The sequence below is a fragment of the Petaurus breviceps genome, unplaced genomic scaffold (genome assembly GCF_028583685.1).
Source record: "Petaurus breviceps papuanus isolate PSGF00001 unplaced genomic scaffold, PetGlider_PUasm1.0 90633, whole genome shotgun sequence".
Taxonomy (NCBI): domain Eukaryota; kingdom Metazoa; phylum Chordata; class Mammalia; order Diprotodontia; family Petauridae; genus Petaurus; species Petaurus breviceps.
In genome coordinates, this window is record NW_027187293.1 from 3,161,270 (window position 1) to 3,180,654 (window position 19,385).

Genomic DNA, 19,385 nt, shown 5'->3' on the forward strand with positions numbered 1-19,385 from the left:
AATAATAGTATACACATACACACACACACACATATATATATTTAAACATTTGATTTTAAAACTTTGAATTCTAGATTCATTCCCTTCCTCCCTTGTCACCTACCCTTACTGGGAAGATAAGCAATTCGATATAGGTTGTACATGTGTAGCTATGCAAAACATTTCCATAGTGGATATATTGTAAAAGACTGACTATATTTCCCTTCCTCCTATCCCACCTCTGACTTGTTCTGTTCTCTACTCTGATCCTGTCCCTTTTCAAAAGTGGATGCTTCCAACTTCCCTCCCCCCAAGCCTGCCCTCCCTTCCATCATCCCCCCTCTCATCCCATTTCTCCTACTCTCCTATAGGGTGAGATACCCTATTTAGTGTGTATTTCATTCCCTCCCTAAGCCAAATTCAATGAGAATAAGTTGACTTATGCCCTTTTCCCTTCCTGTTCTTCCTCTCCATTGTAACCATTTTCCCTTGCCTCTTCTATATGAGATAGTTTACCCCATTCTGTCTTTCCCCATCTCCTCTAATTATATTCCTCTCTCACCTCATAATTTCACCTTTTAAGTATCATACCTTCCTATTAAATTGGTCCTGTGCCCTCTATCTATGTATATCTGTATACATATATACACACACATATGTATTCATATGCCCATATACCCTCCTATATAGACATATATGTGTGTGTGTGTGTGTGTGTGTATACACACACATTTCTATTCCCTTCAACTATTCTCATACTGAGAAAAGTTTCCTAAGTTACAATTATCATTTTTCCATGTAGGAATTTTAATAGTTCAACTTTGATAAGTTCCTTATGGTTTCTTTTCCCTGTTTACCTTCTCATGCTTCTCTTGCTTCTTGTATCTGAATGTCAAATTTTTTATTCAACTCTGGCTTTTTCATCAAGAATTCTTGAAAGTCCTCTATTCCACTGAATGACCATATTTTCCCCTGAAACATGATACTCAGTTTTGCTGGGTTCTTGGTTTTAATCCCAGCTCCTTTGCTCTCCAGAATATCATATTCCAAGCCCTTCAATCCCTCAGTGTAGAAGCTGCCAGATCCTGTATTATTCTGATTGTGTTTCCATAATATTCAAATTGTTTCTTCCCGGCTGCTTATAATATTTTCTCCTTGATCTGGGAATTCTGGAACCTGGCTATAATATTCCTAAGAGTTTTCTTTTTAGGATCTTTTTCAGGAGGTGATCTATTTTGCCCTCTGGTTCTAAAACATCAGGGCAATTTTCCTTGAGAATTTCTTGAAGGATGATTTCTAGGTTCTTTTTTTGATTATGGCTCTCAGGTAGTCCAATAATTTTTAAATTATCTCTCCTGGATCTATTTTCCAGATCAGTGGTTTTCTCAATGAGATATTTCACATTGCCTTCTATTTTTTCATTTGTTTGGATCTGTTTAACAGTATCTTGATTTCACATAAAGTCACTAGCTTCCATTTGCTCCAATTTAATTCTGAAGGAATGAATCTCTTCAGTAAGCTCTTGAGATTCTTTTTCCATCTGTCAAATTCAGGTTTTTAAAGCATTCTTCTCATTGCCTTTTTGAGTCTCTTTTGCCATTTGAGTTAGTTTTTTTTTTAAGGTATCATTTTCTTGAATCAGGTTGTTGACTCTCATTTCATAATTTTCCTGCATCATTCTCATTTTTTTCCCCAATTTTTCCTACACTTCTCTTATTTGGTTTCCAAAATCCTTCTTAATGTCCTCTATGGCCTATAAACTGCTCCTATTTATCTTGGAAGCTTTTGATGCAAGAGTTCTGACTTTTCTCTCTTCCTCCTGTTCCATGCTTTGATCCTTTTTTTCCCCAAAATAGAAGTGTAAAGTTGGGTTGCTCTACTTGCTTTGCTTCCCTTGTTTGCTCATGTTGCCACTCAATTACTTGACTTTTGAGTTTTTTGCCACAGAAAGACTCTGCCAGGGGAGCTTTCGTCCCAAACACTGGGGTTTTCTCAGCTGCCAAAGGTATTAGTTGGGTGCCCTCTCTGAGCCTCTACATGCTCTGGCAAGCTCATCATGCACCCCAGGACCTCCACCCTAGACTTCAATCCAGATCCAAGCAGGTTAAAGCAAGAGCAATTACCCCTCAGATTGGTAGTTTGGTCCCCCTACAATCTGTAAGCCAGGAGCTAAAGCAGCCATGTGGTGGTGGATGCAAGGCCGCAGAGCCTCAGGGGGTAAAGGCTGGACCACACTCTCGAACTACCAGATCCCAAAGTCCACACTGCACTGACCTCTCACTTTGTCCTTAGCATCTATATCTATCTATTTTGATAATTCTGGAAACCACCACAGCTGCTGGTGATCTGAAGTCCCTCCAGCAGGGGGCTGGTTGTGGCCGCGCTTAGGATAAAGCCTACAGTTCAGGCTCTTTCGGAGCTGGACTCCGCTCCCAGAGTGCTGCTCTGGACACTTCCAACCAGCCTGCTGGACTGTCTTCAGTGGGAGGTTAGCTTTTCTGTGTCATTTTGTGGGTTCTGTAGCTCCAAAGTTTGTCTAGAGTCATTTTTTACATGAATTGGAGGAAGTGGAAACTGGAGCAGTGCAGAAGTCCTGTTTCTACTCAACTATCTTCACTCCTCTCCTGATCCTACCATTTCTTAAAGCTGTTATCCTATAGTTATCTTCCTTTTCATAGTAAAAATTAACTAATTGTCCACAATTTAGATAATGGGATTAAAAGAAATTGAACAGATTAGTTTATGCACTTCACATTTTCCTCACTGGTCCAAGAGTGCTAAATGTTCATGCAATTTTCCTTTACTATTTTTAACAGACACTAATTTTTTTTTTTTTTTGCTTCTTGGAGGGGGGAAGGCAGGGCAATTGGTGTTAAGTGACTTGCCCAAGGTCACACAACTAGTAAGTGTTAAGTGTCTGAGGCCATATTTGAACTCAGGTCCTCCTGACTCCAAGGCCAGTGCTCTATTCATTGAGCCACCTAGCCACCCCTAGACACTAAATTATTATTAGTGACATTTTAGGTGGATAAGGATTTAGGAAAGGGGAGGGAATGAGCATTTATTAAGTGATCGGTGTGTACCAGGCACTCTGTTAAGCACTTTGCATCTATTATCTCATTCAATCCTGACAACAACCTTGTGAGGTGTGTGCTGTTATTATCCCCCTCTCCCCCCCTTACAATTGAAACTGAGGCTGACAAAGGTTAAGTGACTTGCCCAGCATTACATAGCTACTAAATATCTAAGGCTGAATTTGAACTCAGGTCTTCCTGACTTTCTTGATTTTAGCATGACTCTCCTGTACCAATTTGATTTCCATTCCAAATTTCTTCATATGTTCAGTTGTGTTAGTTGTTACAGGATGTTTGGTAGGCATTCCTATGTCCTCTTTCTCAGTGTCAGCCACCTATTCCAAGCCCCAAGTACTATCACATATTAATCAGTATTGTTTCTTTAAAATTTATTTTATTTTATTTTTTTTTTGCTTTTTGGAGGGGGGAAAGTAGGGCAGTTGGGGTTGTGTCTAAGGCCAGATTTGAACTCAGGTCCTCCTGACTCCAGGGCCAGTACTCTATTCACTGCACCACCTGGCCGCCCCAATCAGTATTGTTTTTATGATACACAAAACTTTTTTCTTTCTTAAAAGGGAACTCTGTAAATCTGATGATACATTTCTTTTTTGCTATTTTTATCATTTGTGCTTAGTTTTGAATGAGTACTTTGAGGCATGCTTTGAAAACAGGTAAACCATAACAGAGATACTGATGTATATATATGAACTCCCAAAGCCATTTCTTTAAAAGATTGGCAGGCCCCACAGATTATTATGCAAAATTTGGTTTGTCTTGTTTATATCATCCATTTTGGTCTCTTCCCATTTTTTTTTTGAGCCAATGGTTAAATGTATTCAAAACTTACCAAGGATAATAAACAGAATAGATTGTGCCTGTAATTTTTTGACAATGGACAAGAGAAGCAAAAAGGCCCATAGTAATTCCTGGAAACTAAAAATCTCCAAATTACATTGGCTTCTTTCTTGGGAGTAAAAATGATTCAATGGTTAATTATTTTTCTGGTAAAGTCTGATTTTTAGAAATCCAGGTTTGGAAATCCAAACGAATAAAGATTTTTGTTTCATTGACTTTACATTGATAGTGAAAAAAAAATTATCCAACATAACTATCTTTGCAAATGCAGCACTGAGAATTACTGTCATTCTTTGAATAATGTATCCACTTGGAAAATGTCAGTTTCATTAACTTGGTCTCTATCTGGTCCATCCATGCCTGGATCTCTTTCTTGACTCATTGCTCAGTACCTTCAGTACTTTTGCCTCCTTCTTTTTCCCCACAACTTATCAGCAGTCTTGAACTCTGTTTTAGAGATGAGAAAACAGACATAAAGAGATTGATTTGTCCAAGGTCACACAGCTAGAACCAAGGCATGTTGCAAATTCAGGTCTCAGTAACTTCAAGAATGTCACTCTACCCACTAAGTTATGAAAGCCTGTTGTGGCATAGTGGCAAATAAGAACTGATGTCTAGAATGTGGATATATTACAGGCAGTCTGAAGACCAAATGAGTTTGATAGATGAGACAATGGGGATTTTCCATCACCAGACCAGTAGCATATCTTTAATGATTACAGTCTTTGAAGTTTCTGTTTGACCCTATGCTAAATGCCTTTGAAACATATGGTAATGTGACAAAGTGACATTGAGTTAAGCTATTAAGAAGAAATCTAGAGCAACTCTCAGACAAAACCAAGAAAAGTTTTGGAACTTCTTGGTTCCTATGCCTAGTCTGGAGCTAATGGGCTATTCTGAGGCATTTTACTAGACTATAGCATTCTTTGAGGAAAGTTAGGGAGTGATATTAAAAAAAAACTAGCTAAAGGGTACCTTCATCAAGCTGTACAAATAGTTGCAATTAACTGTGAAATGGTTAAAGACTTAAAAAAAGAAAATTCTAAATATAACTGCATTTATAGGGTTAAAGATGAAAGGAATCTTAAGAGGTCCTCTAATTTAATACCTTTGTTTTATAAATGAGAAAACTGGATCAAATCAATTTAATTTAATTCAGTTAGCATTTATTAAGCACCTACTCTGTACTGGATACAATGTTAACTACAAAGCATAAAAAGGCAAAACCAAAATTGCCTCTATCCTCAAAAATTTTTAGTGTCTAAGAATAGGTCCTAGAGATGGGAAGTAACTTGCTCAGAGCCCACAGGTAGTAAGTGAGAGAGCCAGGTTTCAAATCTAGGACTCAACTCCAAATCATGTCTTTTGTTCCTACACTATACTGCTTTCTAAATAGATTCTCTTAAGTGCTTCCATTTTCTTGCCTTAACATCTCTTTCATTCTGCTTACTTATCTCCCCCAGTGTGGGCAACACTCTTACTTATTAATTTAGCCAAACAAGCCAACAAATGGGGCTGACTAATTACCTGAATGCTGACTTCTTCCTGCAGAGCCCATTTAATGCTTCAGGAAAGGAAAGAGTCTAGTGTTTCTTTTCTTCAGGGAGGTGATAGCTCAAAATCTGACCTAATACAATTCTTCATCATCATCATCTTGGTGGTATTTTCCTAAAGCTTGGATTTCCATCTGAGCTATTTGCTGGTGAAATATCTATTTTAGCAAATAATTAATTCTTTAACAAGGTAGAGGGAATGCCTTTAGCATGATGTTTAGAAAAATCTTAATGCTTAGAACTTTAATAAATAGTAGTATGTATTCTCTGCTGCACTCAGGAATGGTAGTGGTGCTGTTTTTCATTGAAGGTCTGAAGGACTTTGCTTGTTTGTCTTTATCTGATTGTTTTGTAGGTTATAATGATGTTCTATGTTCAGTCAGATGCCAGGTTACAGCCTGAGGTTTGTTTTGTCTCTAAATTAGTTCTGTGCTGCTTTTTCAAGTATATGGTCCATTCATCGGTCATTGTGTAACTTCCCTGTATCAATCATGGAGGACATAGTCTCATGATTTCTTTCTATTATTGTTTTGAGTTTCCTTTTGTTCTATATCTACTTTTCTCTGTCTCTAAAGGTTTCTACTTTCATCAATGTCTCTTAGCCTTCAGTATTAGGAAAGAATAAGTATAAATTATACATTATATGAATCAGCATTTGGCTGAAGTTCTGTGTTATTTATAAGAAGTTTGACTTGGGAGACACTTGATTAAAAGCACTATTAGTAAGAGTTATTGATTTTTCTTGTTAGTTCTTGGACTCAGGAATTTGGAATTTAGCTATAAAAATTCCCCTCATTCTTTAACTTGGCAAAATTGTGAAAAGATTATTGGCAGTAGCTAAATTTATACAGTTTCCAAGAATCCTTGCTGACAAATGATTGTTACCAAATTATTGAAATTAAAATAGTTTCTCTTGGACCAGTAACTAAACCTGATCCCCCTCCTTGCCACACACACACATGCGCTCACACACACACACACACACACACACACACACACACACCCATTTGAGTTTTATTCAACAAAATGAGTAGCCTAAAATACACAGAGCTCATGTTTCTGTGTATTTGAATGTCCATTTATATTTTTCTTTTCCCTAGAGGCAGTTAGGTGGCGCAGTAGAGAAGCAATGGGCACAGAATCAGGAATACCTAAGTTCAAATTTGATCCCATCATTTACTAGCTGTGTGACCCTATATAAGTCACTTAACTGTTATCTGCCTCAGTTTCATCAACTGTAAAATGAGGATAAATATACTATCTACTACCCAGGATTGTTGTGAGGAACAAGTAAAATAATATTTCTAAAGTACTTAGAAGAGTACCAAGCACATACCAAAAACATTTAATAAATATTTCCTCCCTCCCTCCTTTCCTTCCTTCCTTCCTTCCTTTTTTTCCTCTCCCAAAACAAAATTTTGCTATTTATAATATCTAAGACATATGGAGATAGAGTTTTCAAAAGAGTGGATCCAACTGAGATTAAGATATTTCTTTTTATATTAAAGGAGCATTTGTGCTCTTATATCCATAGAATGTCATTTGTCTCTGGGAGTCCTATGATTAAAACAGCAAGCATATGTAACTTGCTAGTTCATCAGTTTTTTCACATTCCAACTGTGTGTTTGTTTGGGGTTTTTAATGAACCCATATAATCTTTGAGTTTCCATGCTGAATCAATTTTTTTTCAATGTATTTACTGGGCCATCAGCCTACATGATCCATTGGTATCTATGTGACAACTAAAGAACTTAAAGAAGATTCTCAGTTTAATGAGTAAAGTTAGGAAAACCTGGATTCAGATCTTGCCTGTGACCCTTATAAGATGTGTTTCCAGGGCAAGTCATTTAACCTCTATGTTCCTCAGACAACTCCCTAGAAAAGATGGATTTCCTAAGTTCTAGGAGGTTAACACTTTGTAAAAAACCACTGAGCCTTCAAGTAGTTGGTATTTATTACTCTGTAAAATGATCAAAGATAAACTCCAGCCTAGAAGCAGGAAAGTACTTTTGGTTTTAGTTTTGGTTTTTAAATTTCTTCCAGCATTATGTGATTGTTTTGAGTGCCTGGAATTAGAAGAAAAAGCAGATTGATTTTTGCCATCCTCAACAGCAGTAACTTTCTACTATAGTCAGATATAGAAAGCTTTGGGGGGTGTCAATGCCCTGAAGAAGTACTGTGTCTATGATGGGAAGTGTCTGCTTCCTTTATCAATTGAGACCATATGCCTTGCAAGTTACTCATTGTTCTGACTATTCCTTTTTGACTTTTCCTTATTTCACACAATGACTGAAAAGTCCCATATTAGGATAAACCTTCCTTTATTACACTTTGGCTTTTTCCATCTCTCTTACTGAAAGCTAATTTGAGCTCCCAAAATCTGTTACTCATTGGTAGTGACTTCTATGAAAATTAGCAAGAGAGATTGAATTAATCCTTATACAGGCATGTTGTGGTAGTTATTGTTGTTAAGCATATTTGTCAGCACTGCCTGACTTGAATGTTCTTATATTTTGCTCAAATATTTTCACTTCTAAAAGTAATGCCCTCTGAGTGATGATTCTTACTCTTGTCAGCTCTCCCTCATCATATTGTGAGGATATAGTCGGGGATTACATTATATATTGCCACAAGAGTTCTATCTCAACTTCTTTATGTGATTAGAATGCAATATTTCTCTCAGTGCTTTGGCCTTCAACCTTGATTCTACCCTACAGGAGACAAAAATTCCATCGCATCAATTATTTAGGTATCTGAGTACACTAGAGGACATTCTGTTTTATATTAATGTTTTGTAATATGAGGTTTTAAAAAAATGACCAGCCTGCAGAGTGCATATCATACTGAAAAATTAACCAAAAAAAAATCACTGGAGAGTATAAAATTATCTTTATAGGCAGTCACTCTTGCTCTTTCCATTGATGAAGACTTATATGATGGAAATGGGAAACTGGAGAGAATCCCCCAAAGTAGAGAAGTAGCTAATTCCTTCATTTTATGGAATAAGGCACAGCCTTAACTCACAGTTTCTGTCACTTAAAATCAGTAAATTCAGTCCTTGTTTTTTCAGATACTAAACCTGTTAGTCTCAACCCACACAGATTTTGACAAATTCTTCTTTAGTTACCTGCAAAAAACAAAAATATTTTAATGCTATCATTCCTTTGTTCCTAAGTCAGAGTAGTCTTCTTAAAAAAAAAATCATATCTGAGAAGTCTTGTGTCTTAGATTGTTTTATCTAGTAGGTATGACAAAATCAGGCTTAGGTGTTGAATCATTGCTATGCATAAATGGAATGTTTATGGACATGTTTATGATTTGCTAATCTGTGCTGTGAAACCATCAGTCTGTTTGCAATTGGTGGGATGGGGAAGGGGGAAGAGGGAGGGTAAATTTTGTCCAGTGGCCAAAAATTATAAGCAAAGGTATACCTTAGGGGCCCCTCTCAACCCTGGTACTGGATTGATTGCCTATGATTTCACAGTGTCACATCCAACACCAGAGGGCTGCTGTTGAGCAGGTTTTCAGTGATCATGCCTCTGTTTTCTGTTTCTTTGTTTGTGTTCTTATCTTTTCCTCAGGGGAAATCGCTCACATCAAAGAGGTTAACCAGTCTAGTTCAGTCCTATTAAAAAGGATCTACTTGTAGCATGGACCCAGCCTCGAATCATTATACACACTTTGTAGCTCACTAATTCCCTGGATCAGAGGACATTAGACCAAGATGTTGCATGAGCAAAGGACTGGATTTGTTCCCTTTTGTGTACACTAAAGCATTACAGACTCCAAGGGATTCTATTCCTTCTCACCGCTTCCATTTCAAACCTTGTCTGTTCACTTCCTCCTTCATGTCAAGCTGGATCTGTCTATTACTTTTCTGCAAGTTCAAGTACAGTGAAAACTTTTTTTGAAAGCTTCTACTAGACACAGAGTTTATTTAAAAAAATACAGTAAATCCCAAACTGGAAGAGTTGTAAAAAATATATCTATTAATAAATATGCATATGGCATCACATTTATTGAACAGTAAATTAGCACAGAAGGTATCATTTCACTTATGTATTCCCAGTCAGGGGTGAAAAAAAAACCCCTGCGTCTTTGTCTGTTGTCTGTACATTCTCTGTTAATGTTTCTTGCATTTATTTTTATACCATATTTAAAAAAAGAAACACCTTTTACTCCAAATGTATTAAACTTGGTCCCTTCTCTGTAAATTTGTGTATGTTTATATTGTTGTTTTATCTTTCATTAAAAGATGCAGAATCTCGTTCCTTTTGTAACCTTGGACTTCGGTTTTAAACTGGCAAACCAATTGTGATAAAAGTGTTTCTCATTGAGCTGCCCTGGTTTTTACCAGGCCATAGCAAATTTGCATTGGATCAAGGGGATAGTCCTCAAACATAGAAGTCAGATGTATTTGTCAGCTTTCAAGGTTCATGTTTCAGTGACAGGAAAAAAAAAAGTCACATGTGCTCTCAGTGAATGGTGTAAATTAGATTGTGCTTATAAACAAAGAAAATAACTTACTATTTCAATTGAATTCAAGAATCATTTATCTACCTGTGATATCCCAGATATTTTGCTAGAACAAACAACAACAAAAAACAGTTCCTTCAAGGATCTTGGTTTCTCTTTGAGGGAAGGATGGAGGACACATACACAGATAAGTGAATACAAAAATTATTTTTTTGAAAAAAAGTAAATGTAATATAATTTGAGGGAGTGTGGAAAGCACTAACAACTGGGGAAATCTTACTGAGGATGTGGTTCCTAAGCAGAGTATTGAAGTGAACTACTATGTGAGACCTTAAGTGAGGAAAGAAAACATTCTACACAAGGTAGAGGAAATTTCAAAAGGAAAATCCCTCCACTGTGCAAAAAACGACACAGAAATAGAAAATGGAACAGAATGCAAAGTGAATATCAAGGAGGCCAGTTCTTTGTTTAGTTCTTTGGGGTTTCATTTATTCCTCATAACTGGTGACTCTTTGCATTCACAGGAGCAATTATATGAGCTGACAAATGCAACTTCTTAGAGGAGAATTAGGAAAGGATCAAAATCAGGGTTCTTACCCCACTGTTTTCCACTGAAATCATCCCACTTCCCTTACCCAATATTATCCTACCACATAGGCTATGAGAAAGAACCAGTCATTTTGTCATATAATCCAGAGAGTTAACCCTTATACTCCTCTTCACACCTTCCTTGGTATCTTTTCCTTCTTCAAGTGCAACATTTTTTCCCTGGCCACCATTGGAACAGAATACCCTTTTTCTGGTGGAGTAGACACCTACCTTGTACTTACCTAAAGTACCTGCCCCAGGTATAAGGCACCATATTGAAATGTCTTGGCCCTGTGCTAATCTGGTACCCAGATTTCTGGAACCCTCATCTAGGTACCATAAAGTTGGAACATTTATCTTTCACTCAGAAATATATTTAGATTGTAAAGGAGGTATGTGATATTGTAGATGGAGGGCTTGTCTTAGACCCAGGTAGATCTATCTCCAGATCCTACCTATAACACAAACCTGCTGGGTGACTATAGGCATGTCACTTGATTTAACAGAATCTCAGAAAACTCTGTAAGACCATAAGTAATAACAGTTATTGGCTATATATTCGTAGAGAAAGTTTCAAAAGGAAATTGCTACTGATAAAATTACAAGTCTGAACAACACAAAAATCCTCTACCTATATTGACATTTCAAATCAAACATTAGTTTGACAATAGAAATGAATAGAACAAACTCTTTGGGGGTACTAAAGTGAAATGGATTTTTTTTCTCCTTTTGGAGGTAGTACAAAGCAAATGGTTTTGTTTGTTTGTTTTTAACCATGCATTTAGCTGTTCTTGAAAGCAAAACAAACTTCTTTCCAAAAGGCTAAATACAAATGAGATGTTAGTGAACCTTTTTATTTGATTGTGAACTTAAAATGGACCTCAATTTTAGAAGCAGGACATGTAGAGTTCTATATAATGAGAAATTGAGAGAAGTCAGAGTTGAATCTACCTCTCATGTGGGAAGTCAGGAAACTCAGTTTTGTTTAGGGCCTAAGGATATGTTCCAAAAAAAAAATTATGGGTTTCAGGTTACCTACATAAAATGTAGATTTCAAAAAATGTGTCAAAAATATGGAAGTGGAAGAACTCAGTCTATTCACAAGCTTTTAGAACAGAAAAAAAAGTAAAAAAAAAATTAAAAACCTGATGGGAGAAAGTATAGCTATTAACAGCAATATACACTGAAATGTAATACAGAAAATAATCTGAATACCCTTATGATTATAGAAAGGGAGTTTAAAAAATATGACTTTTATGGGAAGCTAGGTGGTGCAGTGATTAGAGCCCTGGCCCTGGAGTCAGGAGGACCTGAGTTCAAATCCAGCCTCAGACACTTAACACAAAACTAGCTGTGGGCAAGTCACTTAACCCCAATTGCCCTGCCTTCCCCTCTCCAAAAACAAACAAACAAAAATATAACTTTTTTTTTCCCATATCTGGGATTTCATAGGTATAAGAGATTTCTACAATGGAAACTCCTTCTATAAAAGCAAGATAAGTTGTCTATAACATATATGGATGTAGAGAACTGTCTAGGGCAATGGGAGGTCAAATGATTTGTTAAAACAGTTATGCAGAATATGTATCAGAGGTAGTACTTGTACCCTGGTCTTTCTGAATGCAAGGGAAGTTCTCTTAACCCCTACTCTATGCTATCACCCCAAATATATGAATACAAGTCAAAAAAAATTACCAATAAAAGTACATTTATGGGATTTTTCCACACATGAAACATAGATCAGAAGTTTCCTTCAAACAGTTTGCACTGACAGCAGTTCCCTATGGCTCTTTGAGGCAACCTTCTAGTCTGCCATTCTTATTAGTTGGACCATCAATTTCCAACAAACTCTAGATTGGGTTTCAGTGACCCTTGAAAGCACTTGAGGTCAACCAAGAGGCTAATCACTTTCATGATGTCCTGTCCTAGGTGCCCTCACCAAGGACTCCCAGTTCTGATGGTCTAGGTTTTTAGCCATAGCATTTCTGAATTGGATAGTTAAATTCCAAGGTCCCTTGTAGTCTAATACAAGTGAACATTTAGAATTATCAAATTTAAGATCCTCTTGATCTAGAGATAATATATCCATATAAACTCAATAAATTTGATGCCAGATATTAAAGAATTGCATCAAGAAGACAGGTTCCACTATTGTAAACCAAAGTAGTTTTCCATCCAAGTAGACTGTTTTCAAGTCAAGTTTTTGCCAAGTTTTACAAATTACGAAACTAGTCAATTTACCTTCTTTCTCCATACTTCAATTCCCTTACCTATAAAATGAAGGGATGTTGAGTAAATGGAATTTAGAATCTAGAATTTATTCCATTTCTAACATTCTGTGATTCTATGAAATTTGATTTTCCAATTCACCTAATCCTTGAGAATATACTGTTCACATTTTGAATATTTTAATCATAATCTTTATATGTGTTAATACATTTAGGCAATGTGGCACATTGATATCAGTACACAAAAATATGCATTTAATATACACTGCACACTCCCAGTTGGGGGGGGGGTATCTTTATAAAATGATAAAAGAGATAAGTTAATAGATGAACAGGTAGGGGTACTGAATAATAAGAGTGCATCCTAGCCCTGGGAAACCACTTTAAGAAATCATGCTATGAAATATTAATGTTTCTGCCACTCTGGCCTTAACTAAAGTAAGTATTTCCATTTCAGATTAGACATGCTACAGTTACATGATAAATACTAATTTTACCTAGATGATGGCAAGAATCTGACTATATGTAGTTAAACTGGCATTCATTCCATAACTTTTTTTATATTTTAATTATTACATTTTAATGGAAATTGTTTCATTTTAATACTATGATTTTTAAAAGTATTTTCTGCCTTTAAAAGCATTGTTTTGGAAAGGAGTCCATAGGTTTCAGCAAACTGCCAAAAGAGTCTGTGACACAGGAAAAATTAAGAATACAGTCTAGACAATGAATGCTAGTGGGGAGGGAAGAGACAGAATTGCATGAGTATATTATTAATTCCCTTGTACCAGAACTTGTTTTAAATAGATTTATGGAATCTATCATTAGTTTGGACAGTTAACTAATTCTTAGTCTTCCTGTTCATTAGCTAAAGAACTAAGTCTGCAAGGACCCCATTTAGAATTGTTTTTAGATATGCATGCACTTCTTTTTCTTTGGTGGGGGCAATTGGGGAAAGGAGTGATTTTATCAAGATGGGGAGCTACCTATGTGGGATCTTCCTTTACCAGTATGCATCTACACAAGTCACCTATTACACAATCTTAGAGAATTGTTTAGGAGACTTTGAATGACCTGTCTATGGTGAAAGTTATACCTGTCAGAGGCAAGATTTCAATCCAGTTCTTTCTGATTTCAGGGCTTTTTATCTACTGTGCCATGATGCTTTTCCTACAGTCATGCTTTGTTCTGAAACAGACCTATGATCTAATTGGAACAGGGAACTTTCCAGTAAGGGAATTCCCTGTAAGATTACAGATTAGCCCATGCTTTGCAAATTTTTTTCTTAGGGAATTATCTGGAGCACTGAAAAATTAAGTGACTTGACCAGAGACATATACATTCATACATGTATTTGTACATCAAAGGTAGGACCGGAACCAAATTGACACATAGTTTGGGCTCATAATCTACCATTCAAACTCTTATGCCATAATACAATATTGGTAAAAAGGAAAGAGAAGGAAGGAAGGAAGGAATGTTGGGTAAGGAAGGGATGTTGATTAAACAGAATTTAGAATCTAGAATTTATTCCATTTCTAACATTCTGTGATTCTACAAAATTTAATTTTCCAATTCATCTAATCCTTGAGAATATAATGTTTACATTTTGAAGGAAGGAAGGAGAGAAGGGAGAAAGGAAGAGAAGAAAGAAAGAAAGAAAGAAAGAAAGAAAGAAAGAAAGAAAGAAAGAAAGAAAGAAAGAAAGAAAGAAAGAAAGAAAGAAAGAAAGAAAGAAAGGAAGGAAGGAAGAGGAAAGTTACTCCAAGTGTAAAGAGATAAGGGTATTAAAATATACTGTGTTCCAAATATGTTGTAGGAATGAGAAGAGAAGGCAGAGTTCTCTATTATTAACTAATAAAGATCATTCTTCAGCTAGAAGAGGATACAAGCTTACTCCTCTCAACCAATGATAAGAGAAAGAAAAAGATGAAGACAATTATTTATTAAATTTAGTCTCTCTGTAGTAAATTGTAGTAGAACTGATAAGAGTGTATTTTGCACTGCTGTGCCTTCACCATAAATAGATTTGTTTAGAATATCCTCTGGCAGTTAAGTATTCAATAGCCTCCGTCTTTGTTCAGTTAAAATACCTCTTTCTCTGCTGGTAACAAAAAACTGGGCCCTCTAGCTTTAAAACAAGAAAGACATGTTATCTTGGGTACAGCTTTCTGGAGTGCCTTAAAATGACCCAGAATTACTTTAGTTCCAACTGTGCCTCAAAGAGTCAGGAAGAAATCTGGGGCCTATTTGTCAGTATGTTGTCAGGAACCTAGGATCAGAGTACAGACAAGTCAATGAATGTTGAGCTTTCTGATTCTTGGCTGAAGACCAATTCTAATATGACATAGTGGATAGGATATTGAACTTGTATTCAGGAAGACCTGGGTTTAAACCTCAACTCTGACACTTACTAGCTGTGTCACCCTGGACAATTTATGTATGCTTTCTTGGCCTCAGTTTCCATATTTGTAAAATGAAAGTTAGATTCAATGGCCTTTAAGGTCCATTATAGCTCTAAATCTGTGCCCTCTGATTCTGTGAACAAATAAATAGATGACTGGATCTCAGTTCCCATATGTGGACTCATGGGTCTAAGCATCCTATGCTTAGCCTTTCCTAATTAAAGTTTGGTATCTGAGCAATGCTTATCATGTGATGGCTACAACAATTCACATTTATAAAGTTTGTCATGACTTACAAAGTACTTTCTGCCCAGAAACACCATGAGATAAAGACTACAATTATTATAATTCCCTTTTATATAGGAAGAAACTAAGACCAATGGAGATTAAATGACTTGTCATTACCATTTAGCTAATAAGTAGTGGGGCTGGGATTTGAATTCATGTCTCTCACTCTGTTTCCCCATCTTTCCACCTTGCCATGCTGAACTGGGGCAAGTGATTATGAAAGATACTTCATCCATGTGTTGGAAAGGAGTTTTAAGTTCTAGGCAGCTAGATTGCACAGTGGATAGAGTGCCAGGCCTGGATTCAGGAAGAGTCATCTTTCTAAATTCAAATCTGACCTCAGACACTTCCTTCCTGTGTGACCCTGAACAAGTCACTTAACTCTGTTTGCCTTGGTTTCCTCATCTGTAAAATGAACTGGAGAAGTAATGGCAAACCACACAAGTATCTTTGCCAAGAAAATCCTAAATGGGGTCACAGAGAGTTAGATGTGACTGAAAAAGGACTGAACAAAAGCTGGAGAAAAAAAAGGGGCTATTACTGGTGCATATTATTACTTCTTCCACATTTAATGAAGACTTGGATTCCAAACTGACTAGTTCTAACTAGCTAACTGAAGAGTAAGCAGAAAATTCCATGAATACTGGAAGAGAATATTTTGGAAAATGGCACAAGGCCAGAAGGTTTTCTTAGGCAGGACAGAGTCCTGGGAAGACTGAAACATTAAATGATTTGTATCATTTATAAGAGTAGAAATCATTTTGTCCTTATATCCCTTGACATAATTTCTCCTGGATTATTTGAAGTTTCTAATCTTGTATCTGGATATCCTCCTGTCCCTGTCCCCATCCCCACGTCCCACCCCCAAATGAAATCTATTAACCAATTCATGCATATGGATAGCAGCAGTCTCTCAGAATGATGGAGCTTCATCAGTTTGCTGTTAAGAAAAGGTGACTTTTAGATTAAAAGAGAATAAATAGTAACCTTTGGGTATTAAGTCCTTATCTAGTCACCTCTGTCAAAATGTCTAGAGGAAAGGGGACTACTGGGGCATCTATAAACCTCTAAGCAGGAGTTGTCTGTCAGCTTTTGTCCTGGAATAAGCTTATCCCTCTCTCACCCACTAGAAGGGCCTATCAGAAAGGACTTTTTCTGATTTTGGTTTTAGGCAATACAACAGGGGAAAAATTTAAAAACACTATCAATGTTTAGTGTTCTGGAAAATTCTAGTTTGAATGGTCAGAATTTGAAGTTCTTCCCTGGGATCACAAATGAATATCTCTTGGCTGGCAAGTCTACTCCTGAATATCCTGTCTCTGACATCTGAAGAGCAAACCAAATGATAAAGAAGAATAAAAATGCAATTAACTGTGATCTCCTCAGGTAAGGTATATGCTTTGGTCCTCATGTGCAGTGTCTGGGAGGATTTGTGACGGTCTGAGGCCTTCCTGGAAGATTTTTTTGCTGAAATAGTTTCTCTACTAATTGGCTATATAAAGATGAATCGGTGATGTAAAAGGAAAAGGCTGAATGCATTCAGTTTCCTATAGTGAGTCTACAGTGTTCAGCAATTGGAAGCATGTATAGCAAGCAGCAGGGAAATAAAATAAACTCATTTTTTTTTATCCTAGCCATGGGGCCTACAATAAGGAGGAGAAAAATAAAAGACTGGTCTTACTGGGGCCAACCCAAGACTTTGCATCTTCTCTTCTGGCTCCCTCACCCTTATATATGTTTTTTACAGATGAACCCTGGTTAAAATGGACACCAAGAGTAGCACTGAAAGGGAAGAAATATCATAAAGGGAGGACAAGTACCCTAAAGGGTATGTGTTGGAGAAGAGGAGTATGCTCTTAAGAGACAGAATTCCTCAGCCGTCTCCTCCCCTCTCCAAATACCCTTCCCCACAAAAGTGCTTTATCATTCCTATGTGACTCGGAGGTACTTTTAATGCCAACTTTCAGGCAACACTCTCATCTGTTCCATCCACTGCTTTCTTATAGATCCATTTTCCTGGTCCCTATAGTCATGTGGGTCACCTCCACAGAACCTTTGCTATATCAATTACTCTTACTTGCCATACCTTAATGATGGTCCTAGGCCCAATTCCTTCTTCACAAATCTTGGGCTGTGGATTTTTGCACCCAGCTATTTTCCTTCAGATAGAAGATAGCAATAAAAGTAGAAACCTTTGTTTTAAAGAGGCCCAGCCTCTTATGCAATACAGAAATAACTGGCTCTAAGATTGGGGCCTGTAAGGGTCACAATAAAGAGTTAAGATCAAGGCAGGGAGTTCAAAACCTTTATTTGAGTCATGGACCCCTTTGGATGTTTGATGAAGCATATAGACTCCTTCTTAGAATAATATTTTAAGATGCATAGCAAAACCATAGAGTTACAAAGGAAACCAATTATATTAAAATAAAGGTGTGATTTTATTTTAAAATCCAAATTCACAGATTCCCTGAAATCTATCTTTGGACCCTTGTTAAGAATCCCTGGTCTAGAGGGAAAAGAGAGAAAGGAAAATTATTTCTACTTAAACATCCTAGACCTTGACCAATTATATCTACTAGTATAGCAAATCTAACACTTTTGGGCCTCAGGACCCCTTTACACTCTTAAAAATAATTGGGGACCTCAAAGAACTTTTATTTATGTGAATGATAGCTATCCACATTTGCCATATTAGAAATCAAAATGTCTTAGTACCATAGGTAAATAGTTTTGACCTCACGGACCCCCCTGAAACAGTCTTGGGGATCAGGTCCCTAAACTATACTTTGGGAACGATTGCACTAGAAATCTGTCAAGAGTCATGTTCATGTGTCTGAAATTATGAAAATGGTTATAATTTTATATGGCTTATTGGTATCAAATATTTATATAATCTCATCCGTTTCAAATGTCTGTGATGTTATACATTCAATTTTAATTAAATAAATTTGATTTTCTTTAGAGTTGTCATTATTAATTTCTTTCTTTTTATAAGGAAGAAACAGATTCAAAATTATCTTGACAAAGCCACTATATTGCTGATTTTTGTTACTTAGAGACTGGGTCTTCCTATCTCACTTAAACTGAAAATTTAAAAGCCACTCACAGGCCTGCACCTCCTGCTGATCAGCACAGAAGCTTTGACCTGGTCCACTTCTGATCTGGATTGAACTCTCCCCTGCTTAGGAAGCCTGGTGGTTCTCTGTTCCAGGGGTTCACCATTTTGTTGCCAGGGTTAGGGTGGACACCTGATTGTCTTTAGCTCCACTGCAACTCAGAACTTCTGTTTCAAGCATTTCTCTAGCTATAAGCATGCCCAGTAGCACGGACTACAGGGATATATCACAAAACCACCTGATAAAATGTTCAATTTTACTAAATGCGAGAAACACGATCCGGAACAATAACATATGCATAAGTATATGTATGTATTATATTCTATAATATATTTACACATGCACACACATATGCATATATACACACATATATTTTTACATTTTAAAAATGGAGGATAATTTGACTATTCCATGCTATGCAGAAGATCCGTCTGAAGGTTATAGCATATATGAAACTTCATGATGATTTAGAATATGAAAACAAGACATAATACCTGTAGAAAACACAATATTTAAAGGATTGGACAATTACTTCATATGAGTTGATGTTGAGGAATTTTTTTGGTAATCTAGAAAAAATTATTGAGATGATTGACAAATATTGTCTTTTAAAAAGTAAGCTCTATTGTAAATAAGGGCAACCAGGTGGTACAGTGGATAGAGTGCCAGACCTAGTCCGGAAGAATCATCGTCACAAGTTCAAATCCAGCCCCAGACACTTAGTAGATGTGTGATCCTGAGGAAGTTACTTAACCCTGTTTGCCTCAGTTTCCTCATCTATAAAGTGAGTTGGAGAAGAAAATGACAAGACATTCCAGTATCT

At 36.6% G+C, this 19,385-nt stretch overlaps 1 protein-coding gene across 2 annotated transcripts in view; it reads left to right on the top strand.

Annotated features, from left to right (window-relative positions):
• RGS7 (regulator of G protein signaling 7) overlaps window positions 1–9,728 on the top strand; it is a 690,838-nt gene extending 681,110 nt beyond the window's left edge. The window contains exon 17 of one of the 2 annotated variants that reach the window (XM_069064480.1): window positions 9,043–9,728. In XM_069064480.1, coding sequence (XP_068920581.1) covers window positions 9,043–9,093 — 51 coding nt within the window. In that variant the 3' untranslated portion in view covers window positions 9,094–9,728. The remainder of the gene's footprint in view (window positions 1–9,042) is intronic. The other variant, XM_069064481.1, reaches the window with a different exon arrangement.
• The last annotated feature ends 9,657 nt before the right edge of the window (window positions 9,729–19,385 follow it).